This window comes from Meles meles, chromosome 6 (assembly GCF_922984935.1).
Source record: "Meles meles chromosome 6, mMelMel3.1 paternal haplotype, whole genome shotgun sequence".
NCBI classification, from domain to species: domain Eukaryota; kingdom Metazoa; phylum Chordata; class Mammalia; order Carnivora; family Mustelidae; genus Meles; species Meles meles.
The window spans coordinates 137,973,331-137,990,009 of record NC_060071.1 but is presented as its reverse complement, the minus strand read 5'-3'; the positions used below and the strand labels follow the sequence as shown (position 1 = coordinate 137,990,009).

At 47.6% G+C, this 16,679-nt stretch overlaps 1 protein-coding gene across 4 annotated transcripts in view; it reads left to right on the top strand.

Annotated features, from left to right (window-relative positions):
• Positions 1–16,679, top strand: part of DCAF4 (DDB1 and CUL4 associated factor 4) — a 34,460-nt gene that overhangs the window by 5,189 nt on the left and 12,592 nt on the right. For all 4 annotated transcript variants that reach the window (XR_006818651.1, XM_046007812.1, XM_046007811.1 and 1 more), the window contains exons 2-10: positions 6,790–6,914; positions 7,970–8,161; positions 8,402–8,498; positions 10,592–10,695; positions 11,123–11,280; positions 11,990–12,072; positions 13,171–13,273; positions 15,364–15,507; positions 16,421–16,470. Coding sequence is in view for 3 of the 4 variants with exons in the window: in XM_046007812.1 (XP_045863768.1) it covers positions 8,410–8,498; positions 10,592–10,695; positions 11,123–11,280; positions 11,990–12,072; positions 13,171–13,273; positions 15,364–15,507; positions 16,421–16,470 (731 nt within the window). In the remaining variant the exon portion in view is untranslated. The remainder of the gene's footprint in view (positions 1–6,789; positions 6,915–7,969; positions 8,162–8,401; positions 8,499–10,591; positions 10,696–11,122; positions 11,281–11,989; positions 12,073–13,170; positions 13,274–15,363; positions 15,508–16,420; positions 16,471–16,679) is intronic.

The window sequence follows — 16,679 nt, the reverse complement described above, 5'->3', positions numbered from 1 at the left end:
TCCATTCATCAGTTGATGGAAATTTGGGTTTAGAAGTTTCTACTTTGGGGCAAAGGAACTGCCCCAAAGGAACTTTTAAGGAACTGCCAAACAGTTTTCCAAAGTGGCTGTAGCGTTTTCCCTTCCGCCAACAATGTACGAAGTTTCCCCACATCCTCACCAATATTGTTGTTACCTGCTTTTTTTTTTTAATTGTAGCCACGCTAGTAGGTATGAAGTATCTTATTGTGGTTTTGATTTGCAGCTGCTCAGTGACTAATGACATTGAGCATCTTTGCACATTCTAAGTGGCCACTTGTAGGTCTTTGAAAAAATGTCTTTAAATTTTTTTTATTATTACTGGGTTAAAATTTTTTCTGTTGTTTATGTAGTCTGGATACTGATCCTTATCAAATACATGGTTTAAAAATAATTTTCTTGGGGTGCCAGGGTGGCTCAGGCAGTTAAGAGCCTGACTCTTAATTTCGGCTCAGGTCATGATCTTGGGATCCTAAGATCAAGCCCTTTGTTGGGCTCTGCACTCAGCAATGAGTCTTCTGGAGATTCTTATTCTCCCTCACCTTTCCCCCCACTTGTACACATGCTGTCTCTCTCTCTCTCAAATAAATCTTTAAAAAATGTGTAAATAACTTTCTTTCATTTTGTGAGTTGTCTTTCACTCTTTTTTTTTTTTTTTGCTTTTCCCTTTTTTATTAGAGCCCTTTGATGCACACAAGTTTTTAATTTTGATGAAGTCCAGTTTATTTTTTTCTTGTGCTTCAGGGGTCCTATCTAAGGAACCATTACTTAATCTATGATCATGATTTATATCTTTATTTTCTTCTAAGAGTTTTATAGCTTTAGGGGCTCCTGGGTGGCACAGTCAGTTAAGCGTCCAGCTCTTGGTTTCAGCTCGGGTTGTGATCTCAGGGTTATGGGATCGAGCCCCGTGTGGAGCTCTGCACTCAGCGTGGAGTCTCTTTGAGATACTCTCTTCCTCTCCCTCTATCCCTCCTGCTTGTGCTCACTCTCGCTCTTTCTCTCTACAATAAATCTTTTTTTTAAGATTATAGTTTTAGATACTGGGTCCATTAGAGTTTATTTTTATGTCTGATGTGAAGTAGGGATCCAAATTCGTTCTTTTGCAGGTGGATAGCCAGTTGTCCCGGCAGTTGAAAATATTCTTCTTTCCCCCACTGAACAGTTTTGGCACCTTTTTCAAAAATCAGTTGGGGGACACCTGGCTGACTTAGTGAGTAGAGCATGTGACTCTTAATCTCAGGGATTCGAGTTCCAGCCCCACATTTGGTATAGAGCCCATTTAAAGTAAAAATTTTTAAAACAGTTGGCCTGAGATATTGTTGGTTTACTTCTGGACTCTCAGTTCTGCTCCAGTGCTCTGTATTTCTGTCCTTGTGCCACTACCATGTTGTCTTGATTACTGTAGCTTTGTAATAAGTTTTGAAATTGGAAGCGTGAGTCCTCCAACTTTGCTCTTTCCCAAGACCTTTTTTTTTAAACTATTCTGGGCTGGGGCGCCTGGGTGGCTCAGTGGGTTAAAGCCACCCAGGTGGCTTTGGCTCGGGTCGTCATCCCAGGGTCCTGGGATCGAGCCCCACATCGGGCTCTCTGCTCAGCAGGAAGCCTGCTTCCTCCTCTCTCTCTCTGCCTGCCTCTCTGCCTACTTGTGACCTCTGTCTATCAAATAAATAAATAAAATCTTTAAAAAATAAAGTATTCTGGGCCCCTGGGCTCCTTGCCATTTCCATATGAATTTTAGGATCAGCTTGCCCATTTCTCAAAAAATAGCGGTTAGAATTGGAATTGGGGGGGAGGGAGAATTAGAATTTTGGTAAGGATTGCATTAAATCTGTAGATCAATTTCAAGGCCATCTTAAGGCTTCTAGGATGTTTTTCATTTATTTAGGTCCTCTTTAATTTCTTTCATATGTTTTATAATTTCTTTTATAGTTTCAATCTATAAGTTACCCACTTACCTTATTATATGGGTTCCTGCATAATTTATTATTTTTGATGTTACTGTAAATAGAATTGTTTTATTTAATTTCATTTTCAGATTATATCCTGCAACCTTGTTTAACGCACGTATCACCTCTAATAGTTTTGCTCTGGATTCTTTAGGATTTTCCGTATATAAGATCATGATATCTACAAAAAGAAGTAGTTTTAAAAAAAAAAAAAAAGTAGTTTTACTTTTTCTTTTCCTGTTTGTCTTTTATTTCTTTTTCTTGACTAATCACCTCTGGCTTGAACTGCCAGTACAATGTTGAACAGAAGTGGTGAGAACAGATATCCTTGGCTTGTTCCTGACCTCGTGCAGAGGAGGCAAGGCAGGGGCATACTTGTACTTTTTCACCATTAAGTATGATGTTGGCTTTGGGTTTCTTCTAGATGCCCTTTATCAAGTTGAGAAGGTTACCTTCTATTCCTAATTTTTAATCATGAGAGACCGTTGGATTTTACCCAGTGCTGCTTCTGCATCTATTGAGATAACCACATGGGGTTTTCCCCTACATTTATTCTGTTCATATGCTGTATTACATTGATCTTCCTCTGTTGAATCAGCCTTATATTCCTGGGATAAATCCTGCTTGCTCTTCATGTATAATCCTTTCATATGCTTCTGGATTTGGTTTGCCAGCACTTTGTGTGTGTGTGTCATAGGTATATCGACAAATAGTTTTCTTGTGATGTCTTTGCTTTTGGTAACAGGGTAATACTAGCCTCGTAAAGTGATTGGAAAGTTGTAGTGATTTTTATAATCTTTTGGATTATTTTTTTAACATCAATTCCCAAAAGAAGACTTGGATATTTTTAAGTTACTTGATAAGTAGTATTACCCATTCATTTTCCAAAAAGTTAAATCATCTTTATTTGTTTGAGATTAACATTGTCTTTTCAGAATAATGGTCTCTCAGAAATTATTTTTCTTTCCTCCTTCAAGTACTTAAAAGGTTCTCTGAAAGGCAAAGCCAAGCCCAGCCTTTCCCAGCACATCTTAATTAATACCTCCCTTAATACCTGCCTGGCAGAGCAGCTCCAAAGGAACTGGGATTCAGCATATCATCCAGCAAATTGTTAGCACTCCTATCAAGAATAGAGTTTCTCAGGCGCCTGGGTAGCTCCATGGGTTAAGCAACTGCCTTCGGCTCAGTTCATGATCCCGGGGTCCTGGGATTAAGTCCCACTTCATCCCACATCGGGCTCCCCCACTCTGGGGCGCCTGCTTCTCCCTCTCCTCTGCCTGGTACTCCCCCTGTTTATGCTCTGTGTGTGTGTGGCAAATAAATAAAATCTTTTTTAAAATATAAAAAATAAATAAAAATTAAAAGAATAGAGTTTATCCACCTTACCACTATTTGGGGCTGGATTAATTCATTTTATGGGACTATCCTGTGTATTGTATGATGGTTAACATCAGTGGCTTCTTACTAAATGGCAATAGCAGCCACCACCAGCTCCACCCCCCCTCCATGTTATGACGAACAAAAATGTCTCCAGACATTTCCAAAGTGTCCCCATTAAGAAACACTGATCTAGTCATGATCCCAGGGTCCTGGGATGGAGCCCCCTGTCAGGCTCTCTGCTCAGCAGGGAGCCTGCTTCCTCCCTCCTCTCTCTCTGCCTGCCACTCTGCCTACTTGTGATCTGTCTGTCAAATAAATAAATAAAATCCAAAAAAAAAAAAAAACAACTTTAAAAAAATAAGAAACACTGATCTAAAAACTGACACATACTGAATTTCCTATTACTATCCAGGAAAATTATCTCCAATTCTGAATTCAGAGCCTCATTATATATTTGGCTTTGGATCTACATTTGTCTGAGTCTTTGTCACCATGTGTTGATCACTTTCAAATCTATATCCTGTTTCCTCGCTGGATTCCCAGAGCTTGTTTACGGTTGCCTGCCTTGGTGTTCTACAGGTATCTTGAGATTGGTTTGTTCAAAACGAGACTGATTCTCTTCTCTTCCCCAAATTGTTCTTCGTCCTTAATCTTGGTCTCCCAGGTCAGGACCCTACCAGTCAGTCATGTACTGGTTCTTCACTTCTCTTGTCTTCACCTCTCCCATGAAATTCACCTCCTGAGTCTTTCTAAATTCAAGATCCTCACTTCCACAGTGGGCGGGCTCATCTCAGCTGGCTACAGCGATCCTTAACTTCTAGCTTAATTTCCCTGCTGCCTGTAAAGTGCCCTTTCCAACATGCGTGTCTGATCCTGTCAGAACCCTCATGGGCTGGCCCTGCCTGCCTTTCCAGCTTTGTCCCCCAACGCCTTGTACTGTAGGCTCTGGCCATACAGAACTGCTTGCCAGGCCCCTTGCCTGACACTCATTCTTCCAGCTGCAGTTCAAACTCTCTCTCTCCTCCAGCCCCTCCACTCAAAGAATGACTCTCCTCTTCTGCTACACCTGGAGAGACCTGGGTCTTCACTCACGAGCCACGACAGGAATTGGTTCATTCACGTCTTTGTTCCTGGTGATCAGCAAGTGTCTTAAGAATGGGGACCACAATTTATCTCTGCCTGCTCCCTAGGGCCCAGTGGACCCTCTGTAAATCTGTGTTGAATAGCAAATGAAAATGCCAAGAGCAGAAAGGGGCTGTTTGGGATTTTATTTTATTTTATTAAAGATTTTATTTATTTATTTGACAGAGAGAGGGAACACAAGCAGAGGAGTGGGAGAGGGAGAAGCAGGCTTCCTGCGGAGCAGGGACCCTGAGGCAGGGATTGATCCCAGGACCGCAGGATCATGACCTGAGCCAAAGGCAGATGTTTAACAACTGAGCCACCCAGGTGCCCCTACTTGGGATTTTAAAGCAGCTGCAGGGTTGTTTTGGTTTGTTTTTTGTTTAGTTCAGGGAACATTTACTGAGAACCAACTAGGTCATGGGTGCTAGGAACAGAAAGAACAGGGCAAAATCTTCACTTAGAGAATTCACATTACATCTAATACGAGGTGGGAGTACAAAGTTTAGTACAGAGTGATGAGGGCAGGCATAATGCATACAGTGGATACTGAGAGTGAACTATGTTGCATTCGAGGAAGATACTCTCTGCACCCCTGAAATAGGCTTCTTGAAAGTGGGAAAAGATATCATTTCATCCCATTGTGACCCTTCCTGTGTTCAGCCAACTTCTATTTGTCATGACTTTGATAATGACTTTGGCTTGATCATGCTCATTAAATCAGTTAATGTCGTCAGCCTCTCCTTGTGCTGCAGTACCTGACCCCGCGCTTGTGTGAGTTAGCGGTTGAGAAATGTTCCAAAATCAATGCTCACCACTTATTTCATTGTTTACTATGTCCTTGATTTTGTGCCCCTCTTTGGAGGATAATGGTGCAGGCCTGCCATGCTCCTGCCGCCTCACCTGAAGCCTTCGACTTCCCGTTGCATGTGTTCTTCACTGTAGTCCTGCATGATTTCATAGTTAAAGCAAACTGCAGTCGTATGTACAGAGTGTGCAAACTAGAGGAATTTTTCTCTTTTGATAGAGTTGCTAATGATGATCTTTAGGTCAGTATGGCCTCTTTTTCTTACCAGTTTTCTTAACACTGGCCCTATTTCCCTTCCTCTGCGTAGTGCCTCTTAGGTTGTAACTTAACTAGTTAGCAAATACAACTTTATTCTTGAAAATAAAGATTAAGGTAATTGATCCTTAGGGAGACCCATGCATGTGGTGTCCAGGAGCTATGAACACGGGTTGCTTAGGAAAATGAATAAAGCTATTAGACGATTGGACAGGGGTGAGGGCGGCAGTGGTATTTATAGAGGAGGGAAACGGATAGGTAAAAGAGCAGACGGGGAACTAGGGAGAAATTATGGGCTCTGAACCTACCAAGTCTGTTGTCGCTGTGGAAGTAAGAGGTGGCAGTAGAAGCCGATGCCCAGGAGAGATGCTAGGGGTTGGAGATGAACTTGTGTTGGCCGGTGAGATGGAATAAGTATGAAAAGAAGAGGATCTAGGACAGAACAGTAGAAAACAGACACAGGGCAGGTGACCCAAGAGAAGCCAGAAAAGGATGAGTTTGACAAGTAAGAGGAAAACCAAGAGAGATATATTCCAGAAGCCAAAGGAAGAATGAAGTTTTGTGGCATCACATGATTTAGGAATAAGGGCTAAAGAGAGACCACTGACTTTGGCAGGCAGGGGGATCATTAGTTAAAGAGGTCACGAGGTTTTTAGCAGATAGGCAAGGAAGGAGGCGTGATGCAATGGGTTGAGGAGTGACTGGGAAACAAGCTGTGGGATGTGTGCGCCCAGACCACGTGCGCAGGATATCCTCCTCTTGGGTCAGAGTTGGAGCACACACAAATGAAAAACCTGAGCATGTCAATTAGGCGAGATAAGGCTGGGGAAATTGGTTAAACACACGGGAACAAGTGTCTGCAGGGTCTGAGAAGGAATGAGAGCAATAGCCAGGTGGGATGGGTTTGCCAGGAAAAGACAAGGACACCTGTTTCTCCAAGACAAGAGGGAAGACCCTTGGAAATATGAAAGGCAGATGTTTGTGGAAGGGAAGGGAGAGAAGCTGGGAGTGTTCATACCTGGCAGCCTCTCTGTTCTCTGTGAGGTCGGGAGCTATGCTAACGAGAAAGGAGGACTGGAAGAAAGTGGGAAGGGATGTTAGGACAGAGATAACAGCCCGAGCTGTCAGGAGTGACTCAGACTAGGAATAATTAAAGTAGTGTAAGACATCAGAGGATGACAATAAGACCTTTATCGTGGCTCCCCCTGAGCTCGGCTACACGCTCGGCTTCAGCAGCGCTTGCTCCTTCTGGCGCAGGACTGGAGAGCACCGAGCGTCTGGAGCCAGCAGTCCGGGCTGCGGAGCGCCCCACGGGGGAGGCCGACCGACTGCCCGAAGCAAGCACACTGAGGACTCCGTTACAGAACTCGCAGGATGTTTGGGTAAGTACCGGACCAGCCGTCTAGACCCGTGGTGCTCTGCTGCCAGCACGCGTTCCCCACTCAGACGGAGAAGCTGGGAAATAAAAGCAAATAGTTTTCTAATCTGTTCTCTGGTTTCATTCAGCCCTAAAGATTTTTTTTTTCCTGATTTTGTTACAGCATTTGAATGTGATTCTAAAGTATATTCAGTAAAAAAGAAATAAAAGCACATTCAGTAAAATGGCCTCGCCTCTCTCCCGTGAGTTGGGGGGAAAAGCAGGTGTTGGGAAGGCATGGAGCTCACAGCAGCTGGGCCAGGTACCACAGTCTGCTCTTGTTAAGAACTCTTCATGTGGGCGCCGGGGTGGCTCAGTGGGTTAAAGCCTCTGCCTTCAGCTCAGGTCATGATCCCAGGGTCCTGGGATCGAGCCCCCGCATCGGGCTCTCTGCTCCGCAGGGAGCCCGCTTCCCCCTCTCTCTCTGCCTGCCTCTCTGCCTACTTGTGATCTCCCTGTGTCAAGTAAATAAATTAAAAAAAAAAAACTCGGGGCGCCTGGGTGGCTCAGTGGTTTAAGCCGCTGCCTTCTGCTCAGGTCATGATCTCAGGGTCCTGGGATTGAGTCCCACATCAGGCTCTCTGCTCGGCAGGGAGCCTGCTTCCCTCCCACTCTCTCTGCCTGCCTCTTTGCCTACTTATGATCTCTCTCTGTCAAATAAATACATAAAAAAAATCTTAAAAAAAAAAAAAAAAAACTCATGTGATTCCCAATGTTGAAACTTGGCAGCTAAGTGACAGATTCAGGCTCCACAAGATAAGACTTGAAAAAGCCTCCCAAAATATCACGGCAATATCAGTAAGAAGTGTTTTTACCTCATTCCTTTTTCAAAAAAAAAAAAAAAAAGCATGTACACATCCATCCCTTTGACAGCTTGCATACAGGAAGCTAAAACCTTTATAAAGCATGTGGAGAAGTCCTACACACTGGCCCTTGTTTAACCGTGTTCGCAGTTTTCCCTGCTCGGTGCTGGAATTGTGTAGGAGAAAGTGTTCACTGTCAACTGTTCTCTGTGAATAGGGATGTGTGTGGATTGAAAGAAAAATTATATGCTCTGGTGTCATCTGGTAAAGAAAAGAAAGAAGAATAACCTGAGCACTCATGCCAGCCTCAGCTGCCGCCTAAAGTAATTGCAAGACCCTGTCATCACCTCACACAGTGACCAAAAGAACCAGAGGTCGGCAGATTGGCAGGCCAGGTGTCAGCTGTGAGGTAAGAACCGCAGCTGGAGAAGTGGCTCCAGAAGCTTGGTGCTTCATCGCTGTCTCCACCTAGAGGCAGCCCTTACAGGCGAGGCTTGGTGTGGTGGCTCTGGGGAGAAGCCAGGTTGGGCCATTGCCTTGCCCAGCTCCCAGCATGAAGGAGCTGTCGAGAAGCAAACAGGAAGACACGTGCACGCGCGTGCGCACACCCACACATTTGTATGTGGACTTGCCTGTTTTTCTCTTTTAGGAGTAGAAATGCATAAAAACAGCTGGCAGAATAGAAGACGGAGGAGGAGGAGTCACCAGCAGAACCCTCGGTTCAGACAACAGGGTTCTGATGAGAGGCAAGTGCTGCTGCCTGGGGCCACTTGGGCTCTGTGGTGGCCTCAGATGCTTGGGAGTCACCAAGGCTGTCACTGCAATGCAGGGTCTGAGGGGGGGGCCACTGCTGCAGGTCAGGCTGCCTGTCGCTCCTAGAGGAGTGAGGAGATAGGGCCTCGCTTTTCCTTCTTTTCAGAGCGACGACCTCTGGCCAGAGCGTTAGCCAGAGGCTTAGAAGCAGACAGTATCAGATAGGACTGGAGAGCTGTTTTTCTACTTTGCAGACTTTCTCTCTCTCTTCCTTCTTTCCCAGCCAATGGGAAAGTCTTTCTGGGGACTTAATTTCATTAATTCAGCCTAATCCTTAGAAAGGCTGAATATATATAATATTGAGTTTAATAAACACAAAAAGGTATGCAGAATAGTACAGTGAACTTCAGGTACCCAGCACCAGCTTAGAAAGCAAAACCTAGTCTATGCTGAGTTGAAGTCCCCAGTGCAAACATTTTCCACTCTCAACTTACTGTTCTTATGGCCAGAAGTCCTGCTGGCCCTGAACTGTGAAGAGGTGTCCTCGCCTGGTGTGGGCGGGTTGTGCTGGGACTAGATTGTATTTCCTTCGTGCCAAAGTCTCTGCCCCAGAAGAGGCCTGCATGCCAATTTTAAGGCTTTTCCACACTTCAGACCTCCTCCGAAAATGGACAGATTCCTAGCTGCAGGGTCAGATGGTGACAAAGACCAAGATGCTTCTCTAGAACAGATGAACCTGAACAGTAACAAAACCATCCAAATGTCGTGGCAAGAACCAGGGCCAAGGAATCGGGAGGTCCAGATTTCACATTCTGCCTTCTCCTATGTGAATTTGGGCAAGTTATTTAGTCACACAGAGTCACTCTTGTTCAAAAGAGATGTAATACTTACGAGGTTTGCAATACTGAATGGAAAGCCTCTGTTGGGCTGCTTGGCTCTAAGTAGCCCCTTCGTACATGGTGGGCCTCATTAGGTGCGGGGTAATATCTATTACTCTAACCAGAGTCGCAGATTTGACCCATATTGTAGAACGATCAGGACAGTGCCCAGTGTCTGTATGTTTTGTAAAGAGAACCATGGATATTTTGGGGGCCTTCCCACAAGAGTACAACGTGTAGCAAAATGTGACCTGTGCAAGAAGAGAGTCTCAACTCAGCCTTGGCAGAGTCATGTGGAAACACGCTGGGCAGCCACCTTCCAGGCTCTGTGTGGAAAGAACGGAGGAGTCGTCCATTGGACTAGAAATTTGTCGTGACACTTAGTCCTTCCTCCTCTTGCTGCTGGTCACACATGAGCTGCCTCAGAAAGCTCTGGACCATAAAAAAGGGAGAATAAATAATTTACTCTGAAACTGCATAGTTAGTATTTACAGACAAAAGAGAAAGTTCTTTCATTCCTTCAGCCTGGATATTCAATTTGTATTCCTTTTGGGGGATGGAGAGGAAGTTCTTGCTTTTAAAGCAGATTCAGGATTGTAAAATTAGGTGTTTTTCTCTATCATTATATCCTTTGGCCTGTAATTGCCACAGAAACTGCTTGTAGCTTTGCAAATCAAGTGTTTAAACCATGACTGTATCCGAGTATTACCTGAGCAAATCACCTCCATGCCCTGAACCCCAGTTTCTCCATCTATAAGGTGATATGGCCAAGTAAAATTTAAACCCTTTGTACTACTAAATCCAGTAAAGAATAAAATGCACCTGGCCTTGAAGCTGCTGTTGAACTGACAAATGAGCCCAGCTGGTAATATTCTTATTGGCAAAGATGATTCCTCTTTTCATCTGGAAATTTCTAAAAGACTTCAGAAAATGCTCAAGTGAGGAGATAAGGAAAGGAGCTTGAATGTGACACACATCCTGTTTAGGGTGAGGAACCAAAACTGTGCTTGTCCTAACTTTGGTGTATTTGTAGTAGGTAAACTCCTTTACGGAGAAGGGAGAGGTGAGGGCTCCCCCAGTACTCAGAAGGGTCAGAGAGCTGGAGTGAGGCCATGGAACTGCCTGAACTGACCCCTGCAGGACCCCCCAGTCAGAGAATGACAGACTCAAGTCTTTCACTGCGAGTTACTATGACTGTCTGTCAACAGGGGCAACGTAGTGGCACAACCAAGCTCACAGGATTCTGGCCACGTTGGCGATGACGAGGCCCCATCGACCTCATCTGGCGCAGCTGGGAGTTCTTCCGTGCCAGGTGAGGCCGTCTGTGGGACAGTGGACCTGCTGTGGCCCTGCCTGTGGGGAAAGATGAAACCTTGTCCTGCCCGATCATCTGGTCACGTCTGCTTGGGCTGCCCTTCTTAGCCCTGTGTGTCTTTGCCTGCGTGTGGGTACGCTCCTTGCGTGTCACCAGCCCTTTCCTGGCTCGGAGTAAATTCTGGAGCACATTGAAACACTAACTGAAACATCCTGGCTGTGTCAGGAACGGGGCAGGGAGGGAGGTGAGGCAGACGGCTCCCCCCATGGGCACAGGAGGGTGACTGGCCATGTTAGCCTACCTGCGGCCCCTCAGGACAGACGGACATCTGTGAGGGGTGGTGTGGACAGGCCCCTGGGTTCTTTCGTAGGTGGGTCCGTGCCGTGTTCTAAGTTGAAGTGGATTTCCTCTCTTTTGACTTAAGATCTGCCGGGGTATTACTTTGACCCTGAAAAGAAACGCTATTTCCGCTTGCTCCCTGGCCATAACAACTGCAACCCCCTCACGAAGGAGGGCATCCGGCAGAAGGAGATGGAAAGCAAGAGGCTGCAGCTGCTGGAGGAAGAAGACAAACAGAAAAAGGTGGGCTCCGCGCTCCTGCTGGCCGCCCTGTCCCCTCCACGGGTGACCGGAGGTGCCGATTAGATGCCCCTGTAACACTTAGCATGGGGCGCTTTGTGGCATCGAGCTCCCCCCATGGGAATCCCATGAAAAGAGTGAGAACAGGCAGGAAATCTCCTACTGCCCCTTTTTTCTTATCTGCAAAGTTCCATCAGTGAGCCTCCCATCTTGTCCTTCCCCAGAGGAATCGGGCAGTGGCATGACACAGTTTCAGTAACTGTGTATTTTCAATAGAAAGCCCAGGTGTGTGGTTTGGATACGAGGATTTCCTGCATCCCTTCTGGGAATTAGATGCTGAGACCTTTCTGTGGTTTATGGGAGCCCCAGGGTCGCCAGGTCGACCGGAAAGCAGGGTGAAGACCTGAGCGAGCAGTGCTATTCTTGTGCTCACTAGCGAGGCGGCCTCATGTCCTCACCTGGCTCCACAGGTAAATTGATGGAGAGCTTAGACATGGGCACCAGGCCAGCTTTCCAGCTCAACATGTGCTCTCTTGTGACGGACTTTTCCTCTTGCCCAGGAGAGGAGACTGTCAGATCTCTGTACATATAATTTCTGCCAACTTAGGACACCAGCTTCTTCATTAGATCCTATGAAACTAAAAGCATTCTTCATTATCCCATAACCTAAAATTTCATTGAATCTGGTTTTGTTGGTTTTTTTTTTTTTTAGAAAATAGCCAGGATGGGCTTTAATGCATCTTCGTTGCTACAGAAAAGCAAGCTGGGTTTTCTCAATGTCACCAGTTACTGCCGGTAAGACAAAGCCTCATTAAGCTTTTTACCTCTTCCTGTTTCTTATATCCATGGTCCAAGAAGCCAGTCAGGATAGAGCATGTAACCACTCTAAGGAGTCCTCGCAGTTGGGGGCAAGGTGGGGGCGGGGAGGAGCACAGCCTGCATTCTGCTAAAACCGGCCCTGAGAAGATCATTTTCCCTGTAGAACAAGGGGAAAAGCTCCTCCAGGAGGCCAAGGAGAGAGAAGGGATCTAGGCAAAGAAACGCAGCAGAAATTTCTCAAGACGTTTCCTCTGTGTTACTTGAAATCATTTTCAGTGCAGTGAAGCTCCTGGAATGTCATTCCCGTGAGTTTTCTGCCTCCTCCCCTTCCCATGGGTTGTGACCCAAAATAGAGCCTTAAAAGGATGTGTGTGTACTAAACCTCATATACTTGTGATGTCTGATATTCTAACTAAAACCCTGTGAGCTGGGTTGGTACTTCATCAGTTTTCAGAAGGGCCTGGGGCTCAGAGCGGAACAACTGGCTCAAGGTAAGGCTAGAGAGGACGGGGTCCGTCTGATCCGGTGCCTGAGCTCCCGAGCCCTGCGTTCTGCTGCCTCCTGCGCACGGGCCAGTAACAGAACATCAGAGCGGGGCACAGCACTTCCCTTGGAGCAGGGCCCCCTGCAGGGAAGGCCGGCTACGCCAGGGTCACCCGCCAGGGTCACCCGCCAGGGTAGATGGGGCAGGCCCATCCTGTATCTCCCTCCTGAGAAGGAAGAGTTAAGGTCTAGTTAGATCTCTCTTCACCTTAAAACCTGCTTTGTTCTCAAGTGGGGGACGGCCTTGATGTGGAGAGGGAGCTGGGCGCCCTAGTCTAGTTCTAACTTTCTTGGACCCTGTGGAGGGGCCACCCATTTCTTGGCCTTAGTTTTCCTCCGAGTTGTGTAACTGAGATGATTTGGGATCCTGCTCAGCTCTGTGGCTGACAGTTACTTGGGAGGAGAGACGGCTGACTGGGGCGGGGTGCGGGGGGGTCTTCACGGTGGGGGCCAGGGCAGAGCCTCTGAGTCGGCTTCCCGGGTGTCTGGGTCCAGTGGCCATGCCCTCCCCGCCCCTCTTTCCCTCTGCAGTTTAGCTCATGAGCTGCGAGTGAGCTGCATGCAGAGGAGAAAGGTCCAGATTCAGAGCTCGGATCCCTCTGCTTTGGCAAGCGACCGGTTTAACCTCATACTGGTGAGTGGGAGGGAGCTCCCTGTGGGTGCCAGGGGTACAGCTTTTATCCCTTGACCCTGTGTGGCTTAACCTTGGCTTTCATGAGGCCTAGTTGCAAGATGGCCTGTGCCACGAGAGCAAGGGGCGTCCCTTTGGCGTCACGGTTCTAACGTGTGCCCGCTGGCAGGTGCTGAGCCAGCAGGGCCGGCTGTGCTGACCTGGCTCGCCCCGATTCCCGCTCTGTCATTCGGTCTGACAGCCGGGGCCGGCACACATCTAGAACGATCACAGAGCAGTTTTCCCTTGGGTGTGTTGGGTATAGACGGAAAGGTATGCAGTGGGCCGGGGGCTTCTAATCCTTCCTGTACTGGGGCGTCATCCGGCCACACCCGAAGCTCCAGCATCCTTCGGTAGCAGCAATGCGCCACTCCCTGGCTCGCTGACTCTGAGCTGGGTGGTACCGCTGGGCCTGCATGTCTGCCACAGCTTTATCACGTCATTTACATGGAGCAGAGTCTTTTCTGCATTAGGTTAGACCGGGGCTAATCTAACCAAGGCTAAATAAAGCCAGAGCCAACTGCTTGAACACAGCATTCAGAGAAATGTCGGCAGAGGACCCCGGGGTACCTGGAGTTAGACTAGAAGCTTGAGGCTACAGGAGATCATGGCCTCCGGGCAAGCCCTGTCCTTCCTGGAGGCCGGGGGAAGGCTGAGGAGAATGAAAGAAGGATGGAAAAATGGAGAGCCTCAGCCTACTGGACAGGACTAGAAGCTGAAGCCACAGAGCTGACCCTTGAGGTCTTGCCCCAGAAGACCTCAACAGGAGAATACATCTGGGGTATTCTAGGACTCCCATTCTCTCCGGTGGCTTTTCTCCCCCAAGGGCCTGAGGGTATGATTTGACCCGAATCAGTAGAATACTTGCTTGCGGTACATACTCGGGAGCCACTTCCCTGGGTTTTCTTGGTAAAACTGAGTGGCCTTGCACGTGCTGCTTAGTATGGCCCCAGTCCCCAGTGCTCATGCTCTGTCTCACAACGACCTCGCACGGACGTGGAGATCTCCCCAGTCACCCGGAGTTGGAGGTGGTTGGCTAGCTAGTGGACTAGAATTCTGGGAAGAGTGCTTTGCCACCCAGAGGTCAGTTCTCCCATTCTGATTCTAGTCACTGTAATGATTCTTCAGGAAATGTGGTTTCTGAGGAAACTTGCAAAGTGAATACATTTTCACCAGCATCCAAACCCATGTTATGTGTGTATGTTATATTTATAAATATATATATATGACACATAACTACATAAGGTTTTGTTTTGAAGTAATTATTAACTACATTTTTTATTTTATTTTATTTATTTGACAGAGAAACACAGCGAGGGAGGGAACACAAGCAGGGGGAGTGGGAAAGGGAGAAGCAGGCTTCCCACGGAGCAGGGAGCCTGACGCCAGGCTCGATCCCAGGACCCTGGAATCATGACCTGAGTTGAAGGCAAACGCCTAACAAGTGAGCCACCAGGCGCCTCAACCACATTTTTTAAATGAGAAAAAAAACTCACATCCCAATGTAGTGTTTTCTATTGTAATTTTTTTTTTTTTTCAGTGCAGTGGGCTTGCTTTTTTCTTTTTTTTTTTCCTTTTACTCGGTGGGGAGAAAAGTGCCTGTGTAATAGGGATCCAATTTTGTATTCTCCTTTCACCCCCTTCACAGGGGTATAACTAGCATTTTCCACATTGTGTGTGGCCTTTGCCATGGCTACATGGCACCATGTGGCCCATCTAAACAGCTCACCTGGGTGGACATTGGGACTCCTCCAAACGCAGTTCTGAGTGGAGCTGCTGTGCGGACCTCAGACTCCCTGACTCCGCCCCCTCACTGCCCTTATCCGTGTTCCTGATTGTGAGACCGCATAGCTGTCCGCCTTGCCCGGTGACGGCTGGGCTGAGTAGGGACAAGGTGGGTTACCCCATGTTCCACTCTCCCTCGTGGGTGGGAGCGCTCACCAGGTGAAAATGCACAGAGCATGGGATCCTAGAGAGAGGGGCAGATAGATGGCCTTGGGCAGCTCCCCTGGGCTCAGCCAGGGAGGTGACCTGTAGTCTCTTTTCCCCTACAGGCGGATACCAACAGTGACCGGCTCTTCACAGTGAATGACGTCAAAGTCGGAGGCTCCAAGTATGGCATCATCAGCCTGCGAGGTCTGAAGACCTCCTCGCTCAAGGTGCATATGCACGAAAACCTGTACTTCACCAACCGGAAGGTACGTGCCCTTTCCCGTCAATTAGCCTTGCAGCTCCCTTTGCACTTTGGATCCAAGGGCCCTGCTTTAGTTGGCCCAATTCAGAGGAGAAGAGAGAACTTTATGAAGAAGGTGGGGCTTGAGTACCCATTTTCCTGAGGGAGAATGGTGTCAGAGATCTTGAGAACCCATAGGGGAAGAAAGGGGCCTCAGGCGTTTCTGTTCTTGGAAGAGAAGTAACTGTCAGTAGTTGGGAAAAGGTGTGAAACTCCTTTAGGCTTGGAAAGGCTTCTTTAACTGGTGGTACAGACCTTCCCTCTGGGAGGATCGCAGTAACCCAAAGGAGCCCTTGCCCAGCACGAAGTTCCTGGGCTGCAGGCAGAGGGGGCCTGAGTGGACAGTCCTGGGTGCATCCATCACTCAGCCAGTCTGTGGCCTACACTGAGGTTACGGAAATAAAAAGAGATTACATAAATACAGTACAGCACAGCTTGCCGTTGAGGGAGCAACCTTTAAACCTTTAAATTTCACTGGAGCGATGAGTCCATGTGTCCATTTGGGACCTGAGCCACAACATGGACACAGGTCGAACCTGGTCTCTGGGGAAAGGGAAGATACAGTTCGCCTCTCAGTAAGGTCGGTCCCTTCCTATTGCAGGGACTCCGTCCCCAAACCACAGGTCTCACTGCGAGGTCCATGCTGATGACAAAGGACCAAAGTCGGGGGGTAACTTCCTCCCTGTTGCCCTCAAGGCTCTACATGGTGGAGCAGGGGACCTGCCTGTCCTGGGGACTGTCCCAGCTCCCTTAAAAGAAGTGAGACCTGAAGAAAGCAGTCCTATGTCGGTATCCCCAGTAGTAACTCCGCAGGAAAGCATCTGTCTGTCTCCGCGAGCTGGCAGTCAGACCAGCCTTGCTGTGTGCTTCCTCCCCAGGTGAACTCTGTGTGCTGGGCCTCGCTGAATCACCTGGATTCCCACATTCTGTATCTTTTGGCAGACGAAGAGGTTTGGTGGGCAGGCCATGCCGCGGTGTCCAGCCGGGCATCTGTGGGGTGTGTGAGGTGGCGGCGTCGTGGCCAGAGGTCTGCCCGGTTGTGTATGCACATCTCACCCGTTAGGAAAGAATAGTGCAGCTCGGTAGAGAACAAGGCTTGCCGTGGAGCGCAGAGAAGAGAGTTCCCAGGGTGACAGT